General features: G+C 42.0%; 1 protein-coding gene and 1 long non-coding RNA gene across 2 annotated transcripts in view; both read right to left on the bottom strand.

Moving 5' to 3' along the window:
- LOC306966347 overlaps positions 1-18,122 on the bottom strand; it is a 347,602-nt gene that overhangs the window by 228,578 nt on the left and 100,902 nt on the right. The gene's annotated exons all lie outside the window — the stretch shown is intronic.
- Positions 485-12,575, bottom strand: LOC306966673 (uncharacterized protein). Its single transcript, XM_079561486.1, has 8 exons — positions 12,496-12,575; positions 12,299-12,428; positions 10,759-10,803; positions 8,191-8,465; positions 7,082-7,298; positions 6,203-6,579; positions 2,911-3,738; positions 485-735 (listed from the first exon to the last, which is right to left on the bottom strand). The coding sequence occupies exons 2-8, from the start codon at positions 12,426-12,428 to the stop codon at positions 700-702; spliced, it is 1,908 nt and encodes a 635-aa protein (XP_079417612.1). The 5' UTR covers positions 12,496-12,575; the 3' UTR covers positions 485-699.

The following is an 18,122-nucleotide window of genomic DNA, read 5'->3' as shown; positions in this document are numbered from 1 at the left end:
ATTTGGGGGAAAAATGAGTGGATTTGATTGAATTTTCTCGAGCTTGACTCTAAGACTCACCAGAAACTGTTGTTCTAAACCAGAATATCCTACACTTTTTCACCTCCACAGAAGAACCTTTAACCCAATGTCCGTCCCTTTCCTCCTGCGTGAACCCAGTGTTACCACGATATGAGAGAGGAGTCGTGAAATGCAAAAAAATCATGTTTAAAATCCACCCGATCTCTCCACAGTTTGAATAATTGAACATAGACCTAGAGCTATTTAAATACTAGACCACATATACACTTTATATCGTTATTTCTTATGTACAGTCGACTCACTCGGGCACAGATTCTCTCCGTTCACAAGAAAAAGGGAAGTTTCCGTAGCTTTTGGCAGTTGTTAATTTAGATATTATACTGTGTGTGCTCTTAAATGTCGGTGAGAAAGAAGCTAAATGTAGACTACTGCTTTAGGAATGTTGAAATTCTTCTTTTCTTTTTTTAAGTTTTCAAACATCCTTCAGATCTGGTCGGTACTTGCTCATCTTTTAGCTTTTTTTGTCGTTGTTTCTTTCATTCGTTTCCTTTATAAAAAAAACATCACAGACAGAAGTTATTGCCATGGAACATCCGGAGTCTCGGGTTTGGGATCATGCCTTGTCCTCGTCGTCTTCTTCTCCAGTGGTTCATTCATGTTTGTCCGTGTCTGAGGAAGTCACTTGAGGTCGATGCCTGGAGCCTTTTCTTTGGCCTGAAATGGAGAAATAAATACATTTAAACACAGTCACGTCCAATAGCTTTGTTATAGGGTCATTCCGTGTGGTTTCACCCAGAGCCTCCCAGGTGACCCTCTCAGATTCAGATCAAACTGTTTTTCTTTCTTAGACGATTTACAAAACAGGGAGTTGTAACCGCCTGTTCTGCTCCGGGAGCTTTTTGCGTTTGTGAGCAGCTTTAAAGAGCTGTGGCTCAGTAATGGAATCATGTACAGGGCGACACATCAGTCTGAGTCACGTCTACTATACATAGTTCCAGGAACAATCGTCAAACATGTTCTAGACTGGACGGTTTGGGATTTATAGGCTGATAAAAAGTCAGATTTTTTTCCCCCAAATAATGTCAGGGGCTCTAGAAAAGAAGTGCATTGACTGATCATCTTCATCTTGTAGGTTTTAGTCATAGATATAATAATTAGAGACAGATTAATACCTTTTCAGCCCCATTCATAGAAAAGGTCCCGAGTCCTGTGTGAACCTTAATGGCCGCTCAGACTCCTCTTCTTCTTCTTCTTCTGTTAGATTTATTGGCAGTTGGGCACCAGCGTCGGGGCATTACCGCCACTTACTCGGCTGGAGTGCGAGTCATTAAGTATGGTCAGAGGGAAACTCATTTTAAATCAGAAGACACTGACTTAGTGTCTACTAAATAACGCAAAAGCTCTTTCCTAACTGTTTTACTGCCATCTCCAAGAAGATTGCAAATTGACAGCACCTTTTTCTCTTTATCCAGAACTGAACACAGTCCACTCCTCCGCTCTGCATATTGATGACACTCCTCTAACACATGTTTAACCGTTTCAGGCTGGCCACAACCATCACACAACCCTGACTGGTGTTTCCCAATCCTCCAAAGAGAATAGTTCAGGCCTGTGCGACCAATCCTCAATCGCGACACAACAATTTCTTCCCTGCGTTTTCCATCTTCCACTTTCCTATGTGCAACTCTCGCTTGGATGTTATACAGATGTCGTCCGGTATCACTAATATCCCAACACTCCTGCCACAACTGTAACATTTTTGAATTAATGATCGACTTCCCTTCTGCCCGACTAAGTGGGGCATGAATATCAATCTCTTCTGACCTTAGTGCCTGTTTAGCCAATACATCAGCTTCCTCATTCCCGTCCACACCAACATGGGCAGGAACCCAAGTGAAGACAACCTTTACATTTTTGTTTGGCTCAGACTCCGCCTACACAACCTGTTCCTTAAAAAGGCGGGAAGCCCTGCACTCATGGGGCGGGCGGAGCCTCCACAGAGCCAACCAGTGAATGCACTGAAAAGGCTTCCTCTATTTCGGCTGATAAACAAAATCCAGCGAGGTTAAGAACATTTCACCTCCCCCAGCGTTGTCACATGGGTCATAGCGTTTTTTAGAAAAAGAAAACTCTTTGGAGCCAGGCTTTAAAGCCGTCCTAGGGAGGTCTGAAGTCCCATTAGAATCAATTCACCCAAGTGTCTCACCCCTGGTATTACAGCAATGTCAGCTCTCCACCATCAGGACCATAGAGAAGCACGTTCCTCGCCCATTGGTTCTACTTTATTAGGATATAACCTCCAGTAGAAGCAGGACGTGGATCGGATAAAGGGTCTTTGAGTTATTGCTTCCTGCTCTGAAAAGCTCAGAAATGGGCTCTAGTCTGTGCAGGATTTGACCACGTTGTCACTACTGAGGAACTTCACTTTATTTTCACAGATAGAAGCCACATCAGTCACTATTGGGAGTTAGAGCAAATCACTTTGCATATGTTCATTACACATGTGGAGGAACTCAATAAAAAGTTTCATCCAAACCTGAGAGGGTCACCTGGGAAGATTCTGTGCATTTGGGTGATTTGGCACAGACTTTCTATCCCGGAAGAGAAAGGTCGAGAACATTTGAATCCTCACAACATTCCCTGTTTAGGCTTAACAACATGAGAACAGTAAAGTCAGTAAAGTTTCACAGCCGCCCTATTGGAACAGAGGCGGACTCATCATAATGCAAACTGGGCCTCATGTTGGTCCCCCTACAATAAGGGGGGGGGGCTGATCATGCAAAGGCCACTAATAAATGAGATTCATCAGCAGAATAAATAAGATTTGTAGCAAAGTACTTGTATTTATTGACTAAACTGCAACATTCATGTAAGTGGGTTCAGACTCACCCTGAGCGAGGGTCGCGGAGGTCGGACCGGTCTCACGGGTCTCACTGGTTCGGACGCCGGAGCCGCTCGTCTCTGCAGCGGCTCCAGGTCGTCGGCCACGTCGTCGCAGCCCACGTACCCGCCCTGCCGGAACACCTGGCCCAGGTCGCCCTCCAGGAGCCCGGGTTTGTTCCCCGCCTCGGACACGGCCCTGACCTGCCCCGTGATCTCCGCCATCCCGTCACTGTCCGAGCTGTTGCTGGAGTGACTCAGCACCGCGCCCTGGTGGTTATTGTTCGCCTCTTTGCACGGCACTTCCTGGTTCCCGTCCACATCCTTGTCGGGCACTTCCTGGTTGTGGAACATGTGGTTGTCATGGCCGCCGCCGCTCACTACTTCCTGGTTCTCCACGCAGCTTAAGTCGACGAGTTCCTGGTTGCTTCGCTCCAGATCCGGCACTTCCTGGTTCGCCGTCATCGCTGCATCGTCGAAACACGGATCCGGCAGGTTCGGGCTGCTCGGCTCCAGCGCTTCCTGGTTCTCATACTCCACTACCGGGTCGCTGTTGTAGAAGGCGTCCAACACTTCTCGATTTTCTGCATCAAAATCCAACAACTCCCGGTTCCTCCCCGGATCCGCGTCGTTCAGGTTCGTCGGCTCGAGCACTTCCTGGTTCTCGTAGTCCACCAAGAGCTGATCCTCAAAATCCGACGGCCCGAGGACTTCCTGGTTGCTGGAGTCGACTTCCTGGTTGCTGGAGTCGACTTCCTGGTTGCTGGAGTCGACTTCCTGGTTGCTTTGGAAGTCGGCGTCGTTCGCCTCGTTCGTGGAAGCCGTGAAATCGATGACCTTGATCAGATCAGGAGGAGGGAAAGGTTCAGAAAAAGTCCAGGTTATATTTTTGTGACTAAAACTATCAACACAAGTAAAACCCAAAAATGAAAATAAGAAGAAGGCATGTGAAAAACGTGAACTTAAGAGCCTGATATCATTTAAACTCACAGCCAAAGGAGCAGGTCTCTCTGTGTGGGAGAACAAACATGAAGCAGTGGATTATCTTAAATTATATAAATGTAAAGTTCACCAAATTAATGTTAGATTCAGTCGACAAAATGTATAATATAATTTCATCAATTAACCTCTTAACTCCCACCTGAACGGATCCCATTTTCTCCAGTTTGGCTTTACCCGAATCAAAAAGCTGCTTGTGGGAAAAAGAACCAAAACAGCCACAAAAAATGAGAAGAAATTAAGGATGTAAACGCAACAAAAAAGTGACAAAACTCAACAAAAAGTGACAAAAACTCAACAAAAAAGTGACAAAAATTCAACAAAAAAGTGACAAAAATTCAACAAAAAAGTGACAAAAACTCAACAAAAAAGCAACAAAAAAGTGACAAAAACTCAACAAAAAAGTGACAAAAACTCACCAAAAAATGTGACAAAAACTCAACAAAAAAGTGACGAAAATTCAACAAAAAAGTGACAAAAACTCACCAAAAAAGTGACAAAAACTCACCAAAAAAGTGACAAAAATTAAATTAAAAAAGTGACAAAAACTCAACAAAAAAGGGAAAAAAGATCAGTTTTGTGGGTCTTAGCTTTCAAATGAGGTGTTGCACAGTTCTATAGCGAAAGAGGACAGCATGCATTCGGTCTAGGCGGGTGGTAAGAGGTTAAAACTAGACTTTTTTTTCCCAGTAGTGGAGTGATAATGCACACTCAATGAACAGTAGGTGGCGCTGTGCAGATGTTACTGTCAAATCTGACTGGTTTGTGAACATGAGGGGAACTTTTTTGTTTTTTAAATGTAATATTCTACTCAGTCTCGGGGGCTGCAGGTGGAAATCAGCCCCAAGCGCTAAAGTCTGGTACAAAGCATCGTCTCCTTTGCTGATTAATGCTCCTGTACACGTCGCATGCAGTAATATCTTCACTTTACTGCGCGGACGCCGAACTACTCCTGGTATTATTACGCCTTACAATATAGTTCCCCCGTTTTATCCAATTAGAAAATCCACATTAAACCATATTTAAACAGGGGAAACGTGGAAGAGGTAGCTCGGTAGCTTCTATCTTCATAGAGGAGGAGAGGCTAAATGCTAACGCCGTCTGTGTTTACGTGACTGAGGACACGCGTGAAGACCAGACAGATACACATGAACTCGTCTAAGCTCAGGTAAGAACATATCTCAGTATGTAAAAACAGTGGCCTGTCCCGTTAAGTGTTTCAGTGGTTCCCAAAGTACGGGGTTGGGACCTCTCGGGGGCCTTGATGATTTCGAGATTAACTTCTTAACTCCCACCTGAACATGTTTTCTCCAAGTTCTCCAAATCTAAAAGCTTCTTCAAAACAGCGATGAGAAAAAAAGAAAATGAGCATGTAAACACGACAAAAAAGAGCTGAAAAGTGACAAAAAAAGCGACAAAAAGGACAAAAACTCAACAAAAAGGTGACAAAAGAGCAGCAAAAAATGACAAAAATCCAGCAAAAAAAGACAAAAATCCACCAAAAAAATGACAAAAAAACAGCAAAAAAATGACAAAAATCAAGCAAAAAAAAAGACAAAAATCAAGCAAAAAAAATGACAAAAATCAAGCAAAAAAAAGACAAAAAATGATAAAAATCCAGCAAAAAAATGACAAAAAAAGCAAAAAAATGACAAAAATCAAGCAAAAAATGACAAAAATCAAGCAAAAAAAATGACAAAAAAACAGCAAAAAAAAGACAAAAATCAAGCAAAAAAGTGACAAAAATCCAGCAAAAAAATGACAAAAATCCAGCAAAAAAAAAGACAAAAAATGACAAAAATCCAGCAAAAAAATGACAAAAATCCAGCAAAAAAGTAATAAAAAAGTGACAAAAACACATCAGGGAAATAAAAAGTGACGACAATGGCAAAGAGGAGAGAATGCAGTTGGTTTTGGCGGGTGGTAAGAGGTTAAATAAAAAATATACTAAAAAACATTTTTTGTATATTTTTGAGTGTAAAACTACATAATTCATGAAATCCGTTCAAATACTTAAAACAAACGGTTTAAATATGAACTTGACTCTAAAATGTTTTTCTGTGATAAAGCCTGAGACGCAATAACTTATACTTCACTAATAATAACTTAAATACAATGGGCGTCTCGAGTTGTTTAACCCATGTTTGATTTGTTTGAGCAACGAAGTAATAAAACTGGAAATATAAGACTTATGACAGAAAATGGCTTCCTTCTGGGCCCCCCTTGAGCCTGGGGAGTAACTTCCCCGACTGTCCCCCCCTGTCGACACCCCTGCACACGCTCCATGTTCGCTGCTCACAACCTCCTGGTTGATCTCCTCGGGGCTGAGCTTGAACCCGTACGGGTCGCAGGCGTGGGAGGCGAAGGCGTCGTAGCTGGGAGGTGAGGACAGCGGGTCGGGGTCGAAGGCCAGGTCGGGCTGGGACGAGGTGCTGGGGCTGCGGTCCTCGTCCGGGTCCAGCAGGGTGTGGCTGGAGTGCTCGGGCGACAGTTTGAAGCCGTACGGGTCTCCGGAGGAGGAGTGCAGGCTGGCCGGCTCGTAGCTCACGTCGAAACTCAGCTCCTTCAGCTCCGACTGCTGGAAGAAGTCCTGCGAGTCTTTGGCGGGCGTGACCGGGCTGTGGGCGTCAGAGAGCGCCCTCTGGGGCTGGGAGGTGACGGGGGCATCACTGACCGGGCCTAGAAACAAAATTAAAGATGGATTAAATACATTTAGTGATAATTATACACATTTCATTTCTTCTGCTGATATCCATGAAAGGATGTGATGCTAGAACATGGTTGGAAGCTCAAAATAGTCAGTTTTGCATGACCTTTAAGAGATTCTATCATGAGTTTGAGTAGATTTGGAGAAGTCAAAAACCCGAAGTGATCAGAGCAGTTCTTTCTGCGACAGAGGAGAGGTCTGCGTCTGTGAACGAGTTAAATACATGAAGCTACAGCCGCGTTCGTAGCTGTAAAAGAGTGTTAGAAACTTTAATCTGCTGTGACAGTCTGTCCAGAGCCTGAGCGGGTCTGACGGCTCTGGCACACGTCGGCCCGGGTGTTCTGTAACGGTCTGTAATAACCCGGCCGGTCTGACGGCTCTGGCACACGTCGGCCCGGGTGTTCTGTAACGGTCTGTAATAACCCGGCCGGTCTGACGGCTCTGGCACACGTCGGCCCGGGTGTTCTGTATTACCCGCTCTGTCCTCGCAGCCGCCCGTCATGGAGCCCAGGCTCAGCTCCTCGATGTCGGACGGAGGAGAGATCACGCCCAGGTCCAGCTCGTAGCCGTTGGGGTCGGACTCTCCGGAGTACTGGCCCTGGGACCTCCAGCCGCGGATCGGGACCGGGCCCAGCTCCTCCGAGGAGCTCTGGATGGGTCTGAACCCGGGCGGCTCCTCCTCCTCCTCCTCCTGCCCTGAGAGCAGAGGGGGGAGAAATGTGAGTGAGGCTCAGTACATTCACAAACTAACTGTGAACAACAACCCATTTTCATTCAAATTGTTTCAATATTAATGATTTATGAACTCTCAACATTCAAAAGAATCATCATCAATCTGACCATCCCTCCCTCAGCGCCTCCTTCTTTCTTTCCTTCCCTCCCTGTTCTCTCCATCTTCCTTCTCCCCTTCACTCCCTTCACTCTCTCTCCTTCCTATTTTACTTCTTTCCTCTTGGCTGTAGCTGAACTCTCCCCCTCCTCACCTGCGGTCTCCAGGTCCTCTTGGCTGTAGCTGAACTCTCCCCCTCCTCACCTGCGGTCTCCAGGTCCTCTTGGCTGTAGCTGAACTCTCCCCCTCCTCACCTGCGGTCTCCAGGTCCTCTTGGCTGTAGCTGAACTCTCCCCCTCCTCACCTGCCGTCTCCAGGTCCTCTTGGCTGTAGCTGAACTCTCCCCCTCCTCACCTGCGGTCTCCAGGTCCTCTTGGCTGTAGCTGAACTCTCCCCCTCCTCACCTGCGGTCTCCAGGTCCTCTTGGCTGTAGCTGAACTCTCCCCCTCCTCACCTGCGGTCTCCAGGTCCTCTTGGCTGTAGCTGAACTCTCCCCCTCCTCACCTGCCGTCTCCAGGTCCTCTTGGCTGTAGCTGAACTCTCCCCCTCCTCACCTGCGGTCTCCAGGTCCTCTTGGCTGTAGCTGAACTCTCCCCCTCCTCACCTGCGGTCTCCAGGTCCTCTTGGCTGTAGCTGAACTCTCCCCCTCCTCACCTGCGGTCTCCAGGTCCTCTTGGCTGTAGCTGAACTCTCCCCCTCCTCACCTGCCGTCTCCAGGTCCTCTTGGCTGTAGCTGAACTCTCCCCCTCCTCACCTGCCGTCTCCAGGTCCTCTTGGCTGTAGCTGAACTCTCCCCCTCCTCACCTGCGGTCTCCAGGTCCTCTTGGCTGTAGCTGATCTCGATGTCGCTGTCCTCGTCGGGGAACTCCGACTCGAAGCACTGGGTCCCGGTGGACGCCTTGTTCTCGGCGCAGGACAGGCTGCGGTCGGCCTCGTCCGGCCCGGGGTCCCCGGGTTGAGAACCCTCGGGGAACAGAGCGTCGCCGCCGAACGGATCGCTGCCTTTGAACGGGTCTGAGGTGAAGCCGTCTGGAAACAAGACACACATGAGAGAGTGCGCCGGATGCCCTCCCGTCCTCCTCTACAGCCGGCTCTTTATTCAAGGATCAAACAAGTGATGCCAGGCTAGTGCTAGGCTAGTGCTGGACTAGTGCTAGGCTAGTGCTAGGCTAGTGCTAGGCTAGTGCTAGGCTAGTGCTAGGCTATTGCTAGGCTCGTACTAGGCTAGTGCTAGGCTAGTGCTAGGCTAGTGCATGTCTATGGTAACTAGTAGCCTGCATTAAAAACAGTCAAAAACATATATTTGAAGAGTTTTGTGATGCTAGGCTAGTGCTAGGCTAGTGCTAGGCTAGTGCTAGGCTAGTGCTAGGCTAGTGCTAGGCTCGTACTAGGCTAGTGCTAGGCTAGTGCTAGGCTAGTGCATGTCTATGGTAACTAGTAGCCTGCATTAAAAACAGTCAAAAACATATATTTGAAGAGTTTTGTGATGCTAGGCTAGTGCTAGGCTAGTGCTAGGCTAGTGCATGTCTATGGTAACTAGTAGCCTGCATTAAAAACAGTCAGAAACATATATTTGAAGAGTTTTGTGATGCTAGGCTAGTGCTAGGCTAGTGCTAGGCTAGTGCTAGGCTAGTGCTAGGCTAGTGCATGTCTATGGTAACTAGTAGCCTGCTTTAAAAACAGTCTGACCCACAGTGCACCTGAGGTAAATCACTTATAACACCAGACTAACCAAAGTCTGTGTGACTGAATCATGTTTAAAAGAAGTTATATCAGCTTCAGCATCAGCTTCCTGGTTGTAGCTACGCAGCGGCGGAGTGATCTGCTCGGTGACCGGATCTACAGTAGTTTGTTTACCTGCGGCCGCATCACTACACGTGGAATTCACAAAGGAGCTTCTACAAATCAGATATGGCAACGTTTGGAGGACGAGCCCATGATTTAGAAGAGGTTTTTAATGCAGGCTATAGTTACCATAGCCATGCACTAGCCTAGCACTAGCCTAGCACTAGCCTAGCACTAGCCTAGCATTAGCCTAGCATTAGCCTAGCATTAGCCTAGCATTAGCCTAGCATTAGCCTAGCATCACTAAACTCTTCAAATGTAAGGACTGCATGAATTAAAAAAAGAAAAAATCTCCAGAAATGAACAACACTCTGGATAACTAGGAAATGTCAAAATGTTCCTATGTCAAAAATCCTGAAATATCCCTTTAACCTCTTAACTCGCACCTGAACATGTTCTCTCCTGTTCTCCAAATTCTCCAAATCTAAAAGCTTCTTCAAAAAAAGGGAAAATAAAGAAAATGAGGATGTAAACAAAACAAAAAAACGCTAAAAAGTGACCAAAAACAGCGTCAAAAATGACAAAAATCCAGCAAAATAAAGACAAAAATCCAGCAAAACATGTGACAAAAATCCAGGAAAAAAGTGACAAAAACTCAACAAAAAAATGACAAAAATCCAGCAAAATAATGACAAAAATCCAGCAAAAATCCAGCAAAAAAATGACAAAAATCCAGCAAAAATCCAGCAAAAAAATGACAATAATCCAGCAGAAAAATAGTAAAAAATAGCAAAAACACATAAGGGAAATAAAAAGTGACGACAATGGCAAAGAGGAGAGAATGCACTTGGTTTTGGCGGGTGGTAAGAGGTTAATAGCTTAAAAAGTGACCAAAAACAGCGTCAAAAAAGACAAAAATCCAGCAAAAAAAAAAAGACAAAAATCCAGCAAAAAAGTGACAAAAATCCAGTAAAAAAAAATGACAAAAATCCAGCAAAAAAAAAATCAAAAATCCAGCAAAAAAATGACAAAAATCCAGCAGAAAAGTAGTTAAAAAATGGCAAAAACACATAAGGGAAATAAAAAGTGACGACAATGGCAAAGAGGAGAGAATGCACTTGGTTTTGGCGGGTGGTAAGAGGTTAATAGCTTAAAAAGTGCTGATTTGCAGAGTCTGAGGTCCATTTACTTTGGCCGTTAATCATTCGCTCTAAGTATTTTAGACTTAGGGGAAAAAAACTGCCAATAAAGTATTATATAAGTATTTCTGCCCTTGCAATGTAATTTTGGTCAGATTGGTAAAAAGAAGCCACTGCCCTTGAATAAACGTAATTAAAGAACATTTACCAGATGTTCTTGTTTAAAGAAAAATAAATGATAGTTTGAAAGGCGTTTTTCCTGAATAAAAAGTTCCATAATGCAGCTTAAATGAGATAAAGACCAGTGTGAACTGAGGAGGAAAGGTTTAAAGGGGATGTTCCTGTCGCTGAAAGTCAAACACACATTAACACAACTTCCCTTTAATTCGTGAACTCACCAGAAGTGTCTGTTTTGGGGAACAGGTCTTCATTGAAGAGGTCGTCTGTGAGTCACAAATCATAAAGAAGAATAAACCTTTACTATGTTCGTCTGATATTAAAGCAGCACTACCTGAATCCTCCTTTTTCTGCTCTGATTTAGATTCTTACGTCCTCATTTACAAAGCGTTACTTTGCACTCGGCGCTCGCTCGGCCGTAAACGTGAAACCAAACCAACGCACGTGTTCACCCCCCCCTCCCCCACAACCCTCCCCCTCAAAAGGTTTTCCTCCCCCCAGCACTTCCCACTGAAAGTCTGGAGCTGCAGGATCACAAAGTGCTCAGACTCAGCTGAGTCTGCGTTTTCAAACACAAGATCAGGCCCATAATCTTTGCCTCTGACTTCATGGAAAGAAAAACGTGATTGAAAGTTATTTTTTCCATTCGAGTTTATAGTTTTAACCTCTTAACTCCCGCCTGAACCGAGAGGATCTTTTTCCTTACGTCATCACTTTTTTTTTTTCAGCATTTTTTTGTTGGGTATTCAACTCATTTTTGTCATTTTTGTCACATTTTGTCACTTTTTTCGTCAATTTTTTAATCATTTTTTTGTCACATTTTTGCCATTTTTTTTGTCATTTTTTGTCATTTTTTTGTCATTTTTTTTGTCCCATTTTTTCATATTTTTGTCATTTTTTGTGACATTTTTGCCACTTTTTTGTCATTTTTTGTCACATTTTGTTTGTCATTTTTTGTCACGTTTTTGTCACCTTTTTGTCAATTTTTTTGTCACATTTTTATCACATTTTTGTCATTTTTTGTCACATTTTTATCACTTTTTTGTCATTTTTTGTCACATTTTTTTTGTCATTTTTTGTCACTTTTTTGTCATTTTTTGTCACATTTTTGTCATTTTTTGTCAAATTTTTGTCACATTTTGTCACTTTTTTCGTCAATTTTTTAATCATTTTTTTGTCACATTTTTGCCATTTTTTTTGTCATTTTTTGTCATTTTTTTGTCATTTTTTTTGTCCCATTTTTTCATATTTTTGTCATTTTTTGTGACATTTTTGCCACTTTTTTGTCATTTTTTGTCACATTTTTTTTGTCATTTTTTGTCACTTTTTTGTCATTTTTTGTCACATTTTTATCACATTTTTGTCATTTTTTGTCACATTTTTATCACATTTTTGTCATTTTTTTGTCACATTTTGCCACTTTTTTGTCATTTTTGTAATTATTTTTTGGTCATTTTTTGTCAAATTTTTGTCATTTTTTTCGTCATTTTTTAAATAATTTTTTTGTCATTTTTTTGTCAATTTTTTGTCATTTTTTTTGTCAAATTTTTGTCATTTTTTCATACATTTTTCATCACTTTTTTGTCACATTTCCATAGTTTTTTTCATCTCAGTTTTGTTTTGCTTTTTTCACAGCTTTTTTCCAGAAGCTTTTGGATTGGGGTAAAGCCAAACTGGAGAAAATGTGCTGGGTTCAGGTGGGAGTTAAGGGGTTAAAGTGTTTATTTCAGCTTTATACTAAACAAAGAGCCTGTGACTCACGCTCTCCGTGGCAGTGGCCGAAGGGGTTGGCCTGGTAGAAGTCCAGCCCGGTCACAGGGCCCTGTGCCTGGGGGAGCGCTCTCTCCGCCTCGGGCTCCTCCAGGGAGTCGTCCATGTCGGAGCGGTCCATCTGCGGGACAGACCACAGTCAGCTTCATGATCACGGATGTTATTAGAATCATGTGGTTCAGGTGAACCTTTGGAGAGCTGGAGCCGGAGTCGTCCACTTCACGAGTGTCTCCGAGGTTATGGCAGAAGGCCGGGTCGTTCGCCCCCTGGTGGACACAGAGAGAACAAAGTCAAGCTTCATACTTCACCTTTGCACACAGCGGTTTTGCTTTATTATTTCAGTTTTACACGTACTTTGGATCAAAGTGACAGAATCAGCTCAGACTCACTTTTCACTTCTTCAAATATTGCACTTTCTTTAACAGAGTGTTGTGTCATAAAAAGACCTCAACGATCCTCCTCCTGTTGCCTCAGGTGCTCTGTGGAGCAGGTCACACTGTTTTTAATGCAGGCTAGCTGATACCATAGAAATGCACTAGCCTAGCGTCACGTAACTGTTCAAATATAAGAACTGCATGAACTACAAAAAGAAATCAGCAACACTCTGGATAACTAGGAAATGAGGCCCTGTGTCAAAAATCCTGAAACATCCCTTTAATGCTCCTTGCTTTTGTGCCTTACGTCTCTGTACAGTCCCTAAAAATGTTCACCTTTTGTTTTACTCGCATTTTGTACCTCGACGAGATTTTGTATTTTGAAATTGTTAATAAAAAATAAACTTAAAAAAAGGTAGAAAACAAAAATGGGTTTGTGTGATTGTTTTCTCCGCAGAGGGAATTATCGAGGTTCTTTTGTGTGAAATAGTGACATTTTCATTCAAATAAAGTCCGCTCAGAGGGACTTGACTTTGAAAACACGGATGTTCCTGTCGGCCACTGAACAGGTGCGCATGGGCGGTGACCCATGAACTGCCCTCATATAAATGTGTGGCTTCTTTCTCTCGGCCTCCACTTGTCAATGAAACCCGGTCCAGACCGGTCCTCCAGCTGCATCGTGGTTCTCTTTCCCGTTTGGTCTGAACTGCGGGGCTCGATCCGGCCGGAGCTGACGGGGCGCAGACGGAGCACGCAGTCCCGTCAGCTCCGGCGCTGAGTCCACGGAGCAGACCCGAGCAGGGGCGGACTGGGACTGACAAACAGCCCTGGACTCTGACCAGCCTGGCCCAAATGAGCGGAATCGTGACACTTCCACAAATACATGTTTTAACCTCTTACCCCCCGCCAAAACCTAATGCATTCTTTTTTTTTTCAATTTTTGTCAAATTTTTATTGAATTTTTGTCACATTTTTTTGTTGAGTTTTTGTCACTTTTTTGTCACTTTTTTGTCACTTTTTTGTCACTTCTTGTTAAATTTTTGTAATTTTTTTGTTGAGTTTTGTCACATTTTTGTTGAGTTTTTGTCACATTTTTGGTGCTTTTTTCCCAAGAATCTTTTAGATTCGGGTAAAGCCAAACTGGAGAAAATGTGATCCGTTCAGGTGGGAGTTTAACCTCATACCGCCCGCCTTAACACTAACGAGTGCATTTTCCCCAGTTCGGCTTTTTATTATTATTTTTTTGATCGGCATCATCAGCAAAAAGAACGGGAAAGGCGGTCGTAGAAACAGAAGCAAAGTCATTAATATAAATAATAAATAATAATGGTCCCAAAATTGAACCTTGTGGCACACCATACTCAACGGAATTCCTTTTAGATTCATGTTTTTTTATACTGGGCTTTACCCAAATCTAAAAGCTTCTCGACTGGAGATCAACAATGTAACGCCTCATTTGAAAGCTAAGACCTACAAAAGTTTTTGTCATATTTTGGTTGTTTTTTTAACCTCTTACCAAAACCAAATGCATTCTCTCCTCTTTGCCATTGTCGTCACTTTTTATTTCCCTTATGTGTTTTTGTCACTTATTGTGCTTTGTCACTTTATAACTTTTTTGCTGCTCTTTTGTCACTTTTTTGCTGCTCTTTTGTCACTTTTTTGCTGCTCATTTGTCACTTTTCTGCTGGATTTTTGTCATTTTTTTAGCTGGATTTTTGTCTTTTTTCTGCTGGATTTTTGTCTTTTTTCTGCTGGATTTTTGTCAATTTTTTGTTGGGTTTTTGTCACTTTTTTGTTGGGTTTTTGTCATTTTTGTGTTGCTATTTTGTCACTTTTTTGTCGGGTTTTTTGTCTTTTTCTGCAGGATTTTTGTCTTTTTTCTGCTGGATTTTTGTCTTTTTTTTGTTGCTATTTTGTCATTTTTTTGTTGGGTTTTTGTCACTTTTTTGTTGAGTTTTTGTCATTTTTTTGTTGGGTTTTTGTCATTTTTTGTTGCTATTTTGTCACTTTTTTGTTGGGTTTTTGTCATTTTTTTGTTGGGTTTTTGTCATTTTTTGTTGCTATTTTGTCACTTTTTTGTTGGGTTTTTGTCATTTTTTTGTTGGGTTTTTGTCATTTTTTGTTGCTATTTTGTCATTTTTTTGTTGAGTTTTTGTCACATTTTTGGTGCTTTTTTCCCAAGAATCTTTCTGATTAGGGTAAAGCCAAACTTTTTTTCTGCAGGATTTTTGTCTTTTTTCTGCAGGATTTTTGTCTTTTTTCTGCTGGATTTTTGTCTTTTTTTTGTTGAGTTTTTGTCATTTTTTGTTGAGTTTTTGTCATTTTTTGTTGAGTTTTTTGTCACATTTTTATCACATTTTTTCATCATTTTTTTTTTATTTTTTCGTCAATGTTTTCTCACTTTTTTGTCACATTTCCATAGTTTTTTCCGTCTCAGTTTTGTTGCTTTTTCCACAGCTTTTTTCCAGAAGCTTTTGGATTGGGGTAAAGCCAAACTGGAGAAAATGAATTTTTGTTGAGTTTTTGTCATTTTTTGTTGAGTTTTTGTCTTTTTTTGTTCAGTTTTTGTCTTTTTTTGTTGAGTTTTTGTCACTTTTCTGCTGGATTTTTGTCATTTTTTTTGCGGGATTTTTGTCTTTTTTCTGCTGGATTTTTGTCACTTTTTTGTTGAGTTTTTGTCATTTTTTGTTGCTCTTTTGTCACTTTTTTGCTAGATTTTTGTAATTTTTTTGTTGCTCTTTTGTCACTTTTTTGTTGAGTTTTTGTCATTTTTGTCGTTTTTTTGGGTCACTTTTAAGTGTTTTTTTCTTGTGTTTACATCCTCACTTTAGATGAAATCAAGAGATGACTTTTCATGGCACTTTTCCCTTTTCTCAAACAGACATGTCCATGTTCTGCTGCTGCGCTCACGACGGGCCAGGCTCAGTCTGGACTAAAGCTCCCAATGGAAGTCTGAGAACTTCAAATCAAACAAACTCACCCAGAAAGAAAAAGTCAGTGAAGCCACTCGTGAATAATATTATTGTAATATTTAAATCACTGAACGCAGATCACGTGGGGCTTTTATTGACAGTTGTTTTAAGAAGAAAAGTCACTTCTTAACCTCTTAACTCCCGCCTGAACCGAGAGGATCTTTTTCCAAACGTCATCAGATTTTTTTCCATCATTTTTTTGTTGGGTATTCAACTCATTTATGTAACTTTTTTGTCACATTTTTGTCATTTTTTCGTCAATTTTTTAATCACATTTTTGTCAAATTTTTTCAGTTATGTTTTTCATTTTTTTTGTAATTTTTTTTAAATTTGTAGTCAATTTTTTTCATTTTTTCATCAATTTTTTATCTTTTCTTTTTTTACTTTTTGTCATTTTTTCATCCATTTTTTTATCAAATTTTGGTCATTTTTTTGTCAATTTCTCATACTTTTTTTTTCCACTTTTTTGTTACATTTTTGTACTTTTTTGACGATTTTTTATCACATTTTTTTCTTTTCTTTTTTTGTCACATTTTTTTGTGTTTTTTCCATCAATTTTTCATCAATTTTTCGTCACTTTTTCATCAATGTTTTCACTTTTTGTCACATTTCCATCATTGTTTTCGTCTCAGTTTTGTTGTTATTTTCCCACCTTTTTCCCAGAAGCTTTTACATTGGGGTAAAGCCAAACTGGAGAAAATGTGCTCGGTTCCGGTGGGAGTTAAGGGGTTAAACAAAAGTATTATTTATTGAGTTTTAGTGTTATTTTCTTCACTGACATACGAGAGTGCGGCGCCCTCTGCTGGAGCTCAGAGACACTACAGCTCAGCCCCAGAGCGGACAGAGGAGAGAGAGAGCGGATATCACTCTGTAAACACTTCCTTTGAAAGTGAAAGTATCAGGACGACGTGACGCAGTGAGTTTTTCTTACAATAATGTGAAATAATGACACCGTGGTTTAGTCTTTGCTTGTTCTTTGGCTCAGACCTGGTTTAGTCCGAGTTCAGTCCTGGTTTAGTCCTGGTTTTTAAAGAGTTTAAGCGTTTTAGTCCTGGTTTGATCCGTGTTTTAAGACTTGGCCTAATCCTGGTTTGGACCGAGTCTAGTCCTGGTTCATTGTTGCTGGTGGAGGAATGAAAATGCTTTTGTTCTGTTTGAGTAAAGTGTAAAAGTAGAAGTTGTGGAAAGACTCTGTGCATCGAAGAGGAGCCAGTGCGCGCGCCTCAGACTGACGTGAGTTCATTTCTAACAGGAGTTTTCCTCATTCTGATCTGAGGAGCGAGAGGAGAAGCAGAAGCGTCTGCGCCTCATCATCGCCTCCTCCTCTGCTGCTCACTTTGTATCTGTCTCATGCAGAGACTGTAATGTCCTTCTTTAATGAGAGCTTAAACCAGCGCGTTCACCTTTGTAGCTCCAGTGGTTTGACAGTGAGGGCGACGCAGAGGGGGCGGGGCCAGAGCGCAGAGGGGGCGGGGCCAGAGCGCAGAGGGGGCGGGGCCAGAGCACAGAGTCTGATGTTCAGAATGAGCCAAAGCAAAACCCTCAGCTTTACCCGTTCACAGCCACAGCCTCGTTTTCAAAACTAAAAACTAAAAACGGACATTTCATATGTTCATGTTTATTTAGGACCAGACATTCACCAGACTCAAGGGCGGAGCTTTGGTGGTGCTGTTGGTGGAGACACTTTAGTGCCACATCTGAGTCCAGTCTTTGTGAAAGATCGCACAATGTCACTTTATTTTACAGCACCTTGATACATTGTAGTTTAGTTTAGTTTTATTATATATATATTAATATTTATATTTCTTATTTGGTGTCGTGCACCTAAAGGTGCCCGGCCCGCATGGGCTTATAAGACACAAAACGCAGGCAACAGAAAAGCTTTAAACAAAGAGTGTCCTCTTCCGTGTAAGCGCTTAACAAAAACAAATGAAATGGTTTATACTTGAACAAGAACTTAAGCCTTTCCTCGTCGGACATTTCAAACAAATGTACAACATCAGACAGTTTACAAAATAACTGCCTTCTCGGTTCATGATACAAAGGACAATAAAACACAAAATGCGATTCATTTTCAACATCGTTTAACTGACACAAACAACATGTCCGCTCCTCCTCTGGGACCGAGTGGAATCGTCCCGTCTCAAGTGCCAGGGCCAGAGTCCCGGACCTCAGCCGAGCACAGACTGACCTCTGACCTCTGGATAGGTTCAGGGTCACATCGGGCTCAGGACCAAAATGATCTTTAATCAAAATATAAGTTCTGAACTTTGGCTTAAACAAGACATCATTTAACCATTTAAGTTTATATTTTTCAAAGTGGAATTTTTTAATTTCTCCAACGTTACATCTTAACTTGTTTCTGAAAATAAACTGGAGATCAGCATCAACAACAATGTTCTCCATCTGCTCACTCCAAATGTATCTATGAGTCAGGTCCCATTTAAAGATGTGTTTGGACAGTCTTGT

The sequence above is a fragment of the Gobius niger genome (genome assembly GCF_951799975.1).
Source record: "Gobius niger genome assembly, chromosome: 8".
NCBI classification, from domain to species: domain Eukaryota; kingdom Metazoa; phylum Chordata; class Actinopteri; order Gobiiformes; family Gobiidae; genus Gobius; species Gobius niger.
The sequence above is the reverse complement of the archived record's forward strand: the minus strand, read 5'-3'. Positions and strand labels throughout refer to the sequence as shown.